This window comes from Mycteria americana, chromosome 3 (genome assembly GCF_035582795.1).
Source record: "Mycteria americana isolate JAX WOST 10 ecotype Jacksonville Zoo and Gardens chromosome 3, USCA_MyAme_1.0, whole genome shotgun sequence".
Classification (NCBI taxonomy): Eukaryota; Metazoa; Chordata; class Aves; order Ciconiiformes; family Ciconiidae; genus Mycteria; species Mycteria americana.
In genome coordinates, this window is record NC_134367.1 from 27391331 (window position 1) to 27405362 (window position 14032).

The 14032-nt window shown below is 42.5% G+C and overlaps 1 protein-coding gene across 4 annotated transcripts in view; it reads left to right on the forward strand.

Moving 5' to 3' along the window:
• Positions 1-681: 681 nt before the first annotated feature.
• Positions 682-14032, forward strand: part of MLIP (muscular LMNA interacting protein) — a 119263-nt gene continuing 105912 nt past the window's right edge. For all 4 annotated transcript variants that reach the window (XM_075497283.1, XM_075497284.1, XM_075497285.1 and 1 more), the window contains exon 1: positions 682-842. In XM_075497283.1, coding sequence (XP_075353398.1) covers positions 780-842 — 63 coding nt within the window. In that variant the 5' untranslated portion in view covers positions 682-779. The remainder of the gene's footprint in view (positions 843-14032) is intronic.

The window sequence follows — 14032 nt, forward strand, 5'->3', positions numbered from 1 at the left end:
CTGCAGCAGAGCTGCCGAGAGGTTCCCCCCGCGCTGCAGTTTCTAATATTGGCCTCCTGACTTTATCGTTGTGAACCAGAGCCAGTTTATTCTTCTACAGTCAACTAACAGACTCCTCAACCACCGTCTGTATGAGTATTAGCTCCATTTTAGATGTTTGCTGGTCACTTCTTGTATTTAGGGTTGCTCATAGTGCCTGCTGAAAGTTTTGGATTTCAAAAATCCAAGAATATGTCATGTCCTGATATTAGAAAAGGAGAGTACACCCTGCATGAACGTGTATTAGGATAGCTCAGTCCCAAACACTCAACAGGGAAAGATCAATACTCATGCTAAGGCACTATTTTAAAATATTGTTCTGTACGCTTTCTGTCTCTACATAACAATACCTGGTGCCAGCTAACCATGTTTGTTGTTTTACTTGCTTAATAATCTCCGTGAACACGAGTGGTGCTACTGGGACATAGCTATTCATTTTCATGGACTTTTTCAGTATGAGGGGGGAGTGAATGGGGCTGGTAACCAAAATCCCTCCTGAACAATTTGCTGTGAAGCCAAACCAACGTTTATTGTTATCAGAGGCAGCTGCCTGCCCTCTCTCCACGCTTCTATTTGTGGATTTTCAACAGCTATAAATGGAAACATGCACTGACCAGAAATTACCACAGTGCTGCCTGATACTTCTCCCTCCCAACTCCAAAAGTACAGGGATATCTAACATGTAGTCAGGTTAAATCACTTCTGCTCAGGATATTAGGGTGTTTTTTTTCCCCTGGGAAATGGAGTTAGGAAAGCATGAAAGAAAAGTCTCAGAAAGAGAAGCTTTAGAGGAAAAGCAAACGGTAAGATATGTTGGGAAATGTTGATTTTTTTTTTTTTTTTTTTTTTTTTAATTTAATGATAAGAAGGAAAGGCAAATCATCTGTTGTACTTTATAGAGTATTTCCTGGCTTCCTTTAACCACTGACCTTGAAGATTAAAACTTCATTCATGTGTGTTAAATTAATTATGATGGTACATTTCTGTGGAAGTCACAGAAATCTGTGAATGCATTTTGTGTGCATGTGAAGTGCAAAAGCTGAAATCTAGTTCAACGTTGATTTGTTATCGTAACCCAGACTGATAGCTCATAGTCTGTGGTTTTCTTGGATTTTTCTTGAGGCACTATTTCATGTCTTTGCACAGTATTGTACATAACTTTAGATCAGTAAATGGCAGAAGAAATTGTTTGCCTGTGACTGGGGTGTGTCTGGAGCTTACTGAAAAGAGGTGTGACCAAAACAAATTATTAAGAGAAAGTGAAAAAAGTCAAAACACAGCTTATTCCTAATTAGCGTAAGCTTGAATTGCAATTTATAATTTGCCTTGCATTAACAAGGTTATTTTCTTGATATCACAAAAAGGGCAGTTTATTCTTGGCTTTGCAAAGCTGTGAAGAAAGGTGGCTGTCACTTTTGTTAAGAAAAAAATTAGCGCTGAATTTTTTAGCACTTATCTTAAATAGCGGTGGTGTTGCGTTGGTTTGGTTTCATGGTGGGGCAGCGTTTACTCTTGTTTAATCACAACGTTTGCCTCAGCTAGCCTCAGTTAAGTGAGGCTTGGCAAGCTTGTGTGTTAGTTAATAGTTTTAAATACAACTTCGCCGAGGCAAGGTGCATTGGGTAGGAAACACGGGAAGTGCTGAAACAGAGTCATGACCTGGCCTTAAGGTACCTTTTCATTTTTTACGAAAAGAAGTATTTATCTAAAGAGTAATATCTGAAAGAGCATTGCTAAAGCTTCAGCATGAAGGTATAATATGAATATTATCTAATGTTTTACTTGTTCATTTTCTCATTAATGAATTAATACTTTAGACAATGACCTCATTTTGAATTTGTGGTTGATATATAAAATGTAAGGAAAACTCTTCAAAATTAAAACCAATTGTAAAATCTACAAAAGCTTCAGGAAAGCTTTCAAAGGAAACCTTTGAAATTTTGTTCTAGCTCATGCGTGGAGAAAATATATAGCAATGTAATCTGACAGTATGATTATCTAATTGCGATTGAGAGAATTGAGCAGGCAACTTTAAGTGAGGCTTTTCCAAAATGCAGAGCGCTTCATTTGGAACCCTAATGATCTTCAGATGACTTTCTCTGGGTGCATCATTTACTAATTTTAAGAATGGCAAACTGGAGCAACCAGGGACCCCACTGATGGGAGCCACGCTAACACCTATGAGAGGTCCCCGCTGTTCAGTAGTTTCAAAGCTGAATCCTCCTAACACATCGAGCTGCGAGAGTCCCTGTTAGCAGCGGCAGGTCACATCCCTGCGGGTGCTCAGCAAGGGGGACGGAGGAGGCCCTGGCTCGGCGGGTTTCACGTCGCTCTGCTGACAGCGGAGGAATGCTCTGGCCCCATGCCAGTCCTCCCACCCCCTTCCCTATCCCCTTCCGTCCAAGCCCTAACCTCCTCTCCGTCCCACCCCTCTCTCTCTTTGCCTGTTTAGCCTTAATGCCTTTCTTTCTGATTGCTAGATGGATTTCACTTTGCCCCCACATTTTTTCCCTGGTTTTGTACCTCCTGGGCTTTTATTGATTCTGCCCTTTTCTCTTTGTTACATGCAGGTCAGGTCAATATTCAAACACTGCATGGGAGCAGTGGCTGTGTATCTGTGGTGCAGATACTATTTGTACATGCTGTTGTTGATGTCTGTTCACATATTTAACTTCAGTCTAGCAAATACATAAACTGTTTCATATTATAGGCGCCATAAGGTGTCCATTTTCAATATTATATCCTATAAACTGGATGATACTTTATACATGTATAACTGGATGATACTTTTTTTTTTAAATGTAGATTTCATAGGAGCATAGGATAACTCGGGTGCAGAGGGAGCTCAGGAGGTCTCTAGCCCAACCTCCTGCTTAAAGTGACTATGGCGTCAGACCAGGCTTCTCAGGGCTTTATCCAGTCAGCTCTTGAAAACCTCCAAAGATGGAGACTGCACAACCTCTGGGCAACCTCCTCCACTGCTGGGCTGTCCTCACAGGGAAAAAGGTTTCTCCTCTTATCAAGTCAGAATCTCTCTTATTTCAATTTTTGTCCATTTCTCTTTCCTCCTGCCATGCATTGCTGTAAAAAGTCCTGGCTCCAACTCCTTGATAACCTTCCACAGGGACTGGGGCTGCTGTTAGGTCCCCCTGGAGCCTTCTCATCTCCAGGCTGAACAAGCCCAGCTCCCTCAGCCTCTCCTCACAGAGCAAGTGCTCCAGCCCTGACCATCTTGGTGGTCTCCACTGAACTTGCTTCAATCTTTCGAAGTTGTCTATTGGAGGGCCCAAAACTGGATGCCCTATTCTAAATGTAACCTAGTGAGTGCTGAGTAGAGGAGGACAATTCCTTCCCTTACTCTACTGGTTGTGCTTCTGTTAGCACAGCCCAGATGCTGATGGCCATCCCGGCTGCCAGGGCCCACTGCTGGCTCTGTCTCAACTCGCTGCACACCAGGACCCCCAAGGTCTCCTCACCAGAGCTGTTCCCCAGGCAGCCAGGCCCCAGCCTGGATTGCTGACACGGGACCTCCCTTCCCAGGTCCATAATGCTCCTGTTGGCACATGCCTTCAGCCTGCCATGGCCCCTCTGAATGGCAGCCCTGCCCTCAGGCAGCACTCTTCCCCCCCAGTTCGTTACCTGCGAACCTGGTGAGTGCCCTGCATCACCTCCTCGGGGTCATTGATGAAGATGTTAAACAGGACAAGTCTCAGGATAAAGCCCTGCAGCACTTCATTTGTTACTGTCCTCTGAGAAGAGTACAAAGCATTAACCGTGAATGTCTGAGCCCGATCGTCCAACCAGCTTTTTAGCCACCTACTTGTCCACCACCCAGGCTGTCACGTCCTAGCATGGATATGAGAATATTGTGGGAGACAGTGTTGGAGGCAAGTCAGGGTAAATGACATCCACTGCTCTCCCCTCATTCACAAATCCAGTCACTTTATCATAGAAGGCGATCACATTGGTCAGGTATGATTTCCCCTTGGTAAATCCAAGTGCTGTTCCCAACCACCTCCTTCCCGCAAGCAGGTATGGGTTGAGTTAACTCAAGCTGTCCCTGCCTTGATCCTCATCCAGTGCTGGTTGCTTTCCTCCTCCCTGACCCCTGCTGATAAGCACAGAGGTCTGGGAGGCCTTGTTGGTGAAGGCTGAGGCAAAGACATCACTGAGTCACCCCAGCCTTATCTGTACCTGCTTCCACCTCCTGTGCTGCCTTTTTGCACTGCAGCTCAGTTACAAACTCCCTGTTTAGCCACGCTGGTGTCTTGATAAGTCTGCTTGTCTTCCTGAGTACCAGCATGGACAGTCTTGCATGTGTAAGAGGTTGTTTTCACAGACATGATGGCTTTCCCGAGCTCCTTGTGTTTCCAAGCTGCCTCCCATGGGATCCCATTACCGGCTCCTGGATGAGCTGCAGTCAACTCTCCTAAAGCCCAGGGTCTGTGCTCTGGTACTTGCCTTCCTCAGTCTCCCACAAGATCTTCAGCTTCTCTATTTCACAGTTGCTACAGCCAAGCCTGCCACTGAGTATCACATCCCCAGCCACTTCTTCCTCGTTTCTGAATAACAGATCCAGCTGTGCATGACACTGGTTGGCCCATCCAGTGCCTGTATCAAGAAGCTATCCTTGACACCCCCGGGAATCCTCTGGATTGCTTGCGTCCTGTCATTTTGTTCTCCAGCAGGTGTCAGGGAAGCTAAAGTCTCCCATAAAAAACAGGGTCTGTGATCCAGAGACTTCTCTGAGTTGTTTAAAGAAGTTGTTGTGAGGAGGGTTGCCCGCTTCCTCACCCCAATGGTGCTGTCTGTAGCCCAGTCCCACCGTGATGTCACCCTCGCTGACCCCTCCTCTGATCCTGACCCACGAGCCCTCACCCAGCCCTGTTGTGCAACCTGTACAAGAGCTCCCCACATTCGAGCTGTTGCTTCACAAAGAGAGATCCTCTCCTCCTTATCTTCCCTGTCTGTCTTTCTGAAGAGCCTGTGTCCATCCATTGCAGCACTATAGCCATGTGAGCTATCCCACTACATCTCAGTTGTTTCTACGTCATAGTTCTATGACCTATATATATTTATGTGTGTAAGACAAATCTTGGTTTTGTATACTTTGTTATAAATATGTCTACCTATTTTCAAAAGAACAAAGTCTATATCATCCTGAAAATATTCTGATTGCAGTGTGTCAATTAAATAGAGACCGGTTCATGCTCAAAGTATAGCCTCCGTAGGGGACAACCTCACAGACGGTCTTATTAAGTGGTATTGTACCTTTACATTCACTGCTTACTGTGGATGAGATAAATAATATAAAATTCTCTACCACTTCAGGCTATTTCACTTAATATTTGTGAAATTTATTGTTAAAGAATTCTTGTTCTTGCTTCCTGGAGGAAGACTCCTCGGCAGCCAGAATCCTGAAAAGATTCTTTGTGTGGAGCTAGCTGTGGAAATGGAAGATAATGGAGGGCCCATTTTGTCATGGGAAAATAGAATGACTCACTAAAAAATAGATTGGACTAAGCAGATGGACTCAATTTTCCTTTTCATAGTTTTGATTTTAGCATAGCTCAGAAGGACAGAGTAATTCTAGAGTTTCCCTGTTGAAACAACGGCTCAGCTCAAAATAGTCTGTTTACATTCTGAAGTCCTCCTCCGTTAATGCATATTGCTTCTGTTATTTGAAATTATTTTAATTATATCTCACACTTCTCTGTTTCTTATCTGATCTGTTCTCTCCCCATGAAAATACAGTACATGAAGTACTGCATTTAAAATAATTTTTACATTGGTATTTTTCACAGGGAACATTTGATCTTTGTACATTAGTTTGTATAATAAGGATTTTTTCTACTTTCTTGTTACATTAAGTAGCGATGAAGAAAAGAACAGTCATATAGAGAAAATAAATTAAACCAAACGAATATATGGATCAGAAAGAATGCCATGCACTGCTTGAAATGGCATTAAGGTTAGTTTTTGGATGAGAGGATGTACTCCGTAAGAAAGGGCTGCAGGACTTCATTCAGAGAATTAGCATTTGCTTTTCAAAAACAATGTGTAGATACGGCTCATACAGAGTGAGGCAGTTCGGGTCAAGGCCACCCAAGTGAAACAACGAGTAATCTTTGTACGCTGGTAGCAACAGGAGTCCTGTCTAGATCAGGTCCTCTCCGTGGGAAGTGTGGGAAGTAAAGACTCCTCGGAGAAGACAGCCCGTTTCCTGAAATTTGCCACCTACGGGAGCCCAAAGAGAGTGGAGGATGGTGACTAATATCGTGATGACTGGCCCTGCTTGCAGGTTTAACTATGTGTAAACCAGGCAAGAAGTGAGTATGGGACAGGAAGGGTTGTTTGAAGAGCAGAAGAAAAGAGGAGGAGAGCTGGGTGGAGGCTAGTGGGAGGGGGCATGGCAGCAGGCACCGGGTACAATCACCCCTGCCATGGGGACCTCTTCTACCAGGTCACCCTCGCTCTTGTGCTGGTGAGGGCTGCTGTCAGAGAGGCCGAGGTGGCAGCACGGCCTCTTGGCTCCGGCTGTCCCTTCCTTGCCAGGAGCAGGACCCCACGGCCAGTGCTCTGTCACGCTACCTCCAGGTACGCACTGGGCTCTGAGAGCAGGTACTGCCGGCTGCCCCATAGCGGCTGCAGTGCTCAGGGTGGGCAGCTAAGTGAGCAGGGGTGGCTGCAGAACCGGTCACAGAGGCTCGGTAAAAGCTCTTAGTGCAAAGCAGCAGGGAAGGAAGAGGAGCTGAGGGAAGAGCAAGTGTTTCTTTGTGCGGATACAGGGATTCAAACACCCGGACAACAGATCTCTGGCGACAGCAGAAATCTCTATGGTTGAGTAACAACAGAATAGCTGCTTCTGCCCGTGGCATTGGAGAGGAGCCGTGCTTATGCCTGTGTGACACACCAGCCCGTGAGCCTTTCCTCCTGGTGTCCACAAGCAAATGCCCTTCCAGATTCACTGCAGTGCGTGGGGGAAGTGAGCCTGGCAAGGTCGAGATGGGAGGGACATGCTTGCTGCTCAAGGGAAGCAACTTGCCTTGGAGCCTGTGAGAGGGGCAGGTCCGTAGGCTCCTCGTGCATCAGGTATCTCGCGTCCGTGCACGGCTCAGGGTCTGCGTGCTTGTCCGCGTCTAGCTGGGACAGCGGTGTAAGGTCACAGAACCGCACCGCTGAGCTCAGCTGGGCATCTTCCTTTTTCTTTGGAGAGAGGAGGTGATAATCACTGCGGGCGAGGATGGCAGAGATTCAGAGGAGGTGAAATACAGTGATACAGCCTGGAGTGCAGAACGTCTAGGTGCTTCAGCAGGTTACGCTCTGGGAGATAAGCCAGTGGCACGTATACGGAGGACTGCCGGATATAAACGCCTCATCCTCTTTGCCTGTTCCCTCCCCTATGAGAACAGCCACCCCTATGGTGGCTGCCAGGCTGCTGATTTACGTGGTTCAGACGATAGGGTAAAGGTGAGAGGTAAAATGAGATTTTTTTGTTTAAATCCCTTTTCTTAACTTTCTAAAACCTCTTTCTAAAGGTTTACTTTATACCTTGACTTTTCTGTCTCCTGTAAGAACACACCTACCCAGAAAAGAAACTCCCAAAAATACATTGCCTGCCTGAATCCATTCCTCAGTTTGATAATTCAGTATGCTCATCTCCAGCATAGCATATGAAACTAAATAAGCACACATACTTACTATAGAGTCAGAGAAGGTTTTATGTGTGTATGCATTTAAATGATTCCTGTTTAAAGGAAAACTTTATTTCTTGTTCTGGAGGTTGTTTGTGACCTCCTCTGGGAGCTTCTGCCACGCAGCTGAGTTCAGCTGGGTGAGTTGTCACACTTAAGGCATTTTGTGCTATCTTGTCCCACATTACAGCCTCAGCTGTATCTTGTCCCTCCTAGCCTCAGCTAAAAGGGTTGGTCATGGGAAACACTTTCAACTATCCCTGAGCTTTGAAGATCAGGACTGAGGCTTTGTAGCGGCTACAGCAAGAAACTGATAAGATCCTAGCATGGGGGCAATCGCATCTCGCTGTGCGAGTATAAGAAGATGGCTGAGACAGCACCCCAGCTAAAGGGTCAGTATTTCCTCTTGCGTACCTGGAGTCGAGGCATTCCTGCCTAGCTGTGTGGGGCATGGATTACTCCAGCAAGTGATCACCGAGGAGGAAGGAATAAACTTGGAGGCTGCAAGTAGCAGCATATTTTTAGCACTGCTGATGTGACGTGAAACAGGACCAAAGCAAGCGGGAAGCACTGAATCCTGGTCTGCCCTCCTTTCTAATCCTGTCACTTAGCTCTCGCCTTACTTGTGCTCATGCTACCTTTTCTTTAACCCAATGCCAGTCATACAGGGGTGCTGCTGAAACGCTTGAGGTAGGCTTTGGTTGCATCAGTGGGAAAAGAGCTATCTTGGAGAGATGTCATCAGCACATTTTTGGCTGGTGGTTATGTGAGACATTACCATGCAATCACATGCAGGGGTTCAGAAGAGGAGGGCAGCAGATTCCTGCAGGGACTTGAATGTGATGGTGAAAGAGGCTTTTTAGGAACAAGTAGCAATTGCTTATTTTAACTTTTTGGGGTGAGGAAAGATAAGAGCCCCTGTAACAGCTGGATCAACTGCTGCAACAAAGTCATGCAGGGCAATTCAAATGATTGCATTTTGGGGGAGGCAGCAAAGAAAGGATTATTAGCATGGAGAGACAGACCCTGCTGATGAATTAAAACAGTTCTGGGAAATGTTTCTAGGCACTGGAACTCTCCTGAATTCAGTTAAATCGAAAGATTGGTCTGTGGTATGGTACTGGTTTGGTACTTGCCTGAAGGATACCCGTGTGTAGCTTGAGAGTTAGAATGGGCAAGAGACCGTTTCCAGAAATAAGTTTGGCTATAGAGACCATTATTGAGAAAAATCATGTGTTTTCAAAAGATATTCCTCAGGAATATGGGAGTGAGTTATGGGTGATACTTGGGAAGATGTTCACTGTCCGTTGCTGCTGCCAACACTGAAATTCGGGATGGACACTAGGAAAAGCTCCTTTGTTAGAAGGGTAATGGCAGCACTGGAACAACCAGGGAATTTGTGGACTATCCACCCTGGGAAATTTTCAGGGCTTGACTGTATGAAGCCATGGCTGACTTGACCTTGCTTTGGCAGTAGTCTTACTTTGAGCCAGATGCTGGAGTGGATGACCTCTGGAGTTCCCTTCCAAACAACATTTCTTTCATTCTTTGATTTTGAAGCTGCACTACTGCATTTGTCACAAAACATGCTAACAGCTTTTTCTGTCTGCAAGACACCTTTGACACTCTTAACGTGGATACACAATGAGACTGTGCTTATCATTAAGACCTCCTCATTCTTGCGTTATAAACCTACTGCTTTCAATTCACTGTCCTTTCAATTCTGAAAGCACTCAATAATACAGCAGTGGCATTAAATCTGTTACTTTGATATGAATTCTTGGAAATAGAGCTACTTGACAATGAACAGAATAAAAGGAAAGAAGTGATTTAAAGGCTTTTAAGAAATTATTTAAAGACTGGTAATTAATGATTGCTTCTCAAAATAAGTTTCCTAAATGCATTTTAGATATTGAGCCTACACACCTTAAACACTAACTTGTCCAGAAAAAACAAAGTCTTTCAAAGGAAAATGATTGAAATATCAGGGCATCTGTTTTTCTGCTTGTCTTTGAAATAAGGCTGGTGTTGTGGCAGCAATGATGCAATAACTTCATTGATATTTCTCCAAAAAGTGAATGTATTAACTTTGTCATGGCATTTTATCAAAAATCTCTCCCAAGGAAGGCAGTGGTTACTTTTTCTCTCTCTTTTTATAAAAAATATGGTCATATATGGACTGTTGACTATTAAAGGAACTCTAAATAATGCATCAAGTCTCTGTCAAGTGATGTTTCATTTTCTTCATCTCTCCTTGAGGAGAAGATTCCATTGGATGAGGAGAAGTGGGAGCAGGGTGGCTTATATTTCACTTTTTAAATATATAGTCTGCTGCACTGATGTTAGCAAAGGCAGGTTGAAGAAACACAACCTATGTGTGGAATGAGTTTGTGCTGCAGGCAAATGACGAGGCACTGGTGAGTACCTACTGCTTCCTAACAGGATGGAAAATGGAGCAGTGCCTGGTGGTCCTTAGTTTCTAGGACCATCCAAAACCTTTGATTCCCGTTGTTTCTCCTTCTCCTTAGGTAGGTGAGCACTAGCCTAATTGCCTAAGTTCTGTTGTTATCAGGGAGCAGAGCTGCAACTCTTTTTTTCCTGCCATACGGAAGACTGTCTATGGCAGGAAAAAAGAAGTGTGTTAGCTTATCAACCCACCACATTGCATGCTAAGTGCTGTAGTAGGCACTCTGCAGCCTTCCCTCCCTTTCTAAGAGTCAAATGCTGTGCCAGTCCAAGTGGAGAGAGACCAGGGAGCATATTCTGGTGTGCCAAGGCAGGGGAGTTGCTGTAATGCAGCCCTGCAAATGCCATCGCAGCATATGCAATACCGCACAGCCAAATCTGCAGGCCATGTCTGTTCAGAAGTAGAAGGCTTTCCACGACAGTTCTGTGCTCTCACATGAAATTTTCGTTCACATCTAATTTTTTAATGTTTATCTTGCAATAGGTAGCTGAACTATCAGATGTCTTGTCCAGTAGCAAAAAATGCATCTTATGTTTTGGCAGTGGTCATCCTGTCATCAGATCTATTTGATGAGGTTGTTTTAAGACAAGATTGATCTTGATTGAATGTGACGGTCATACTGGAAATCTTTCTGCATTAAATACTTCATTGTTGAAAGTTAACTGGTAGTGTTTTCCAAAGGACTGATGGTGACGTAGTATGTACTGCAAAATACTTGCTGATGGCATTTTTACTATATTCATCCCTACCTGGTAAGCTGAAAAGGATTAATTAAATATAGATTGAACTAATGAAGATCCATTCTTGAGGAAAAGGGACAAAAGCAGATTTGCTGAATTTAGGTGAAAAATTAATTTTGCTCAACAACTTTTAGTTTGTTCAGAATTCTGAAAAGTGGAAAGCAGCAGACTGAAGCTTTTCATATCTTGAATTGTACACAAATGAATGTATTCATACTCCAGAACTGACATATTTACAGAAATCCAAAAAACAATTTCACGTTTGTCTCTATGAGACAGAAATTTAATAATTGACGTTCTGTCTTTGCTGTTTCATGTTTCTTATTTTGATCATGAAGAAAATTTGGAAATCAAACATGGGAAAATTATAGGGATTTTAAAATCCTTTGTTTTTAAATGATGTGAAATAAATCAATTTGATTCACTTGAACCACTTAAAATTGAAGATTCTGGAAAGAGCCATCAAAATTTTTTTCCCTGTTGAATAGATTTAAAATGGTTTTCATAGTGGTTCCATACATCTCATAAAAAGTTACTGACAGCACATTTATCACTATTTTACTGCTTCTTACAAATATAGCTGTTGGTGATGATTTTATATAACAAACATGCTAGAAAAAATCATTGGATTTTTCAGCCTCAAGCAAGAACTAAGTAAATCATTTAATATCCTTCTCTCGTAAATGCACCTTGAAATACATGCAGATCAAAAGCCAGACATCAGCTGAACTAAATGATCATCAAACAAAGAGATGGTAATTCTTAGCAAAGATCCTGAGCCAAAGCTGTGCTCTCTCTTTCAGTCTGAGAAAACAATAGCAAAATTTGTATTTGAATTTGTACTTGTATTTGAAATCCCAGCAGAGAAAAGGATATGATTTGTCTCTCTCTCTGTTTCTCTTTAGCAGATAATGTTTTCACTAATGTCATGAAACTGATCTCAGTTGAAAATACAGCAGCCTTCATTATAGTTATGTTATTTACAATCTATTAGGTGAACTGACACTGATGTTTGCATATAAAAAAAAAACCCCAAGAAACTGTCAGTGGTTTATTTGTCAAGAGAGGAGTAGCTAAATCCAACAAGAAAGATTTATTTATTTATTTTTTAAATAACAAGGTATCCTTATTTATAGTGTCTTCTTCTGTGAAAGAAAGCGTATGTGCTGAAGGATTACGATGATAAATTATTCCTGTAATGCAGTCAACCGTCAGTTCCTCCCCAGTTTCTGAGGAGCAGAAGTCAGGGCTGAGGGGCTCCAAGGTTGCCAACTTTGCCAATGACTTGTGGTGACGCAGTGCTGCGTGTGTTGGACTGACTGGGGCTTTCTGGGGCTCCAGTGTTTATGGCTTCTGAGAGTCTACATCTGAAAAAATGCACTTTAAAGTTTGGAAATTAAGATTATCTGAGCAAATTTAATTTTCCCTTTGCTTTATTTGTAAGTGTTAAGACATAAATGTCAATAACAGGATTATGGGCTGTTTCTTTCTTCTCAAATGGTGATTGTGCTTAGGAATCACCACCGCCAGCTACATCAGGATATGATGTGGTCAGAACAAAAGACCAGTTACCCTCAGTGATCTTATAAGTAAAATACAGTAAAATAAAACCTAATATTTCATCCTTCTGTTTCCAATAGAATATTTTTTGCATTTTTCAGAACATATGCTCCCTGACATATGCAGAAAACGTAAGTCAAATGGTTGAGATGTCCAAAGAAAAGGAAACTTGGCATTTTAACCCTCCCACACAGTGGCAGTCAAAGAGATGCGTTCAGAAGACAGTTCTGCACACTGCAAAGTGCTCTCAGAAATTACCCACTGGCAGGAAGGGACATGGGTGGCACTCTCAAAATTGCTAGGGACAAGTTAAAGCTGTTTCTTAAAAACAGCAAAATTTGTGGATATTAGTCATTTCTTAGAAGTAGAAATGATCAGACCACTTGACTTCCTAGGAACGCTGTATCACTGTCTTTGTGAAGTGCTCAAGTACTGCAGATGTGAGTGTCATGAAAAAGTCTGGAAATAAATATCATGATGCTCTCTGCAGTGTAAGGTTTGGGAGGGGTGTGAGACCAGGCATTGCAGTATCAGGATGTGCTTTGACACGTGCTGATGTTGATTTTCAGAATATACTATGGTGTAACAATTAATATTACATATTCCTTAAAATTCAGAAATTTGAAATGTCTAATCTCATTTGAAGATCTGTGTTAATCTCATTTGAAATGTTGACCCAAGTATTCTGAAAGCATCTCTTTTCTGGTTTTATGCATAACTTTCTTGATAGGAAATGCTCTTAAGAACAGAATTACTTATGTAGTCTTATTTTTGTTGTGTATTGTAGATATCTTGTAAAACATTATTCGTCTGTGAAATTGTATATTATAATGTTGCAATTAATGTTCCTGAGTTCTGTTTTCATTCTATTTCTTGTACAAAATCTTACAGGTTTAGATGTTCCTGCATTAATGATGCAGGAGAAGGTTTAAATATTTCAGTTGTCTTCTTTCAGACTTTTTAAAAAAGAACAATTTGTTCCAATAGTGGAATTGTCTTTGAAATAATGGCTTTTGCATGAAATGTAAATAGTTAACAATGGTTATCTCACTGAGCTATCTCAGGGTAGCAGTAATTGAGTTCGATAGTTGTTTGTCTTCCTTTGTAAGTGCGGAGATACATCATAGTCTTACATTGTAGCTACCTTATTTTTAATGTCTGTGAGAGAGTAAAATCTCTAAACAGATATCCAGCAGCTCACATGTGTAGTCCAAGAATTTATTAAATATTCATTGCATGTAAATGATTTAGAGGGTTAGTCAATGACCCCCAAAATATTTAAGTCCCTTCAAAAGCAGATAACCCATTTCAATCAATGAGTGAGCAGGTGATAATTTTCCAGTAAATCATGTAAGTTGTTACTTACGTGTGCATGTCTTCTCACATGTAGACTATATTAGGTAAAGTGATGATCTGTGTGGTATGTCTGAAGTACTGTCCTGCAGTAGAACAGATGCCAAACCATGAAGAAGAGTATTTTTGAATTTGGCTATGCGGGTATGGGACACCATTTGCAGCAGAAAGTGTGAAGG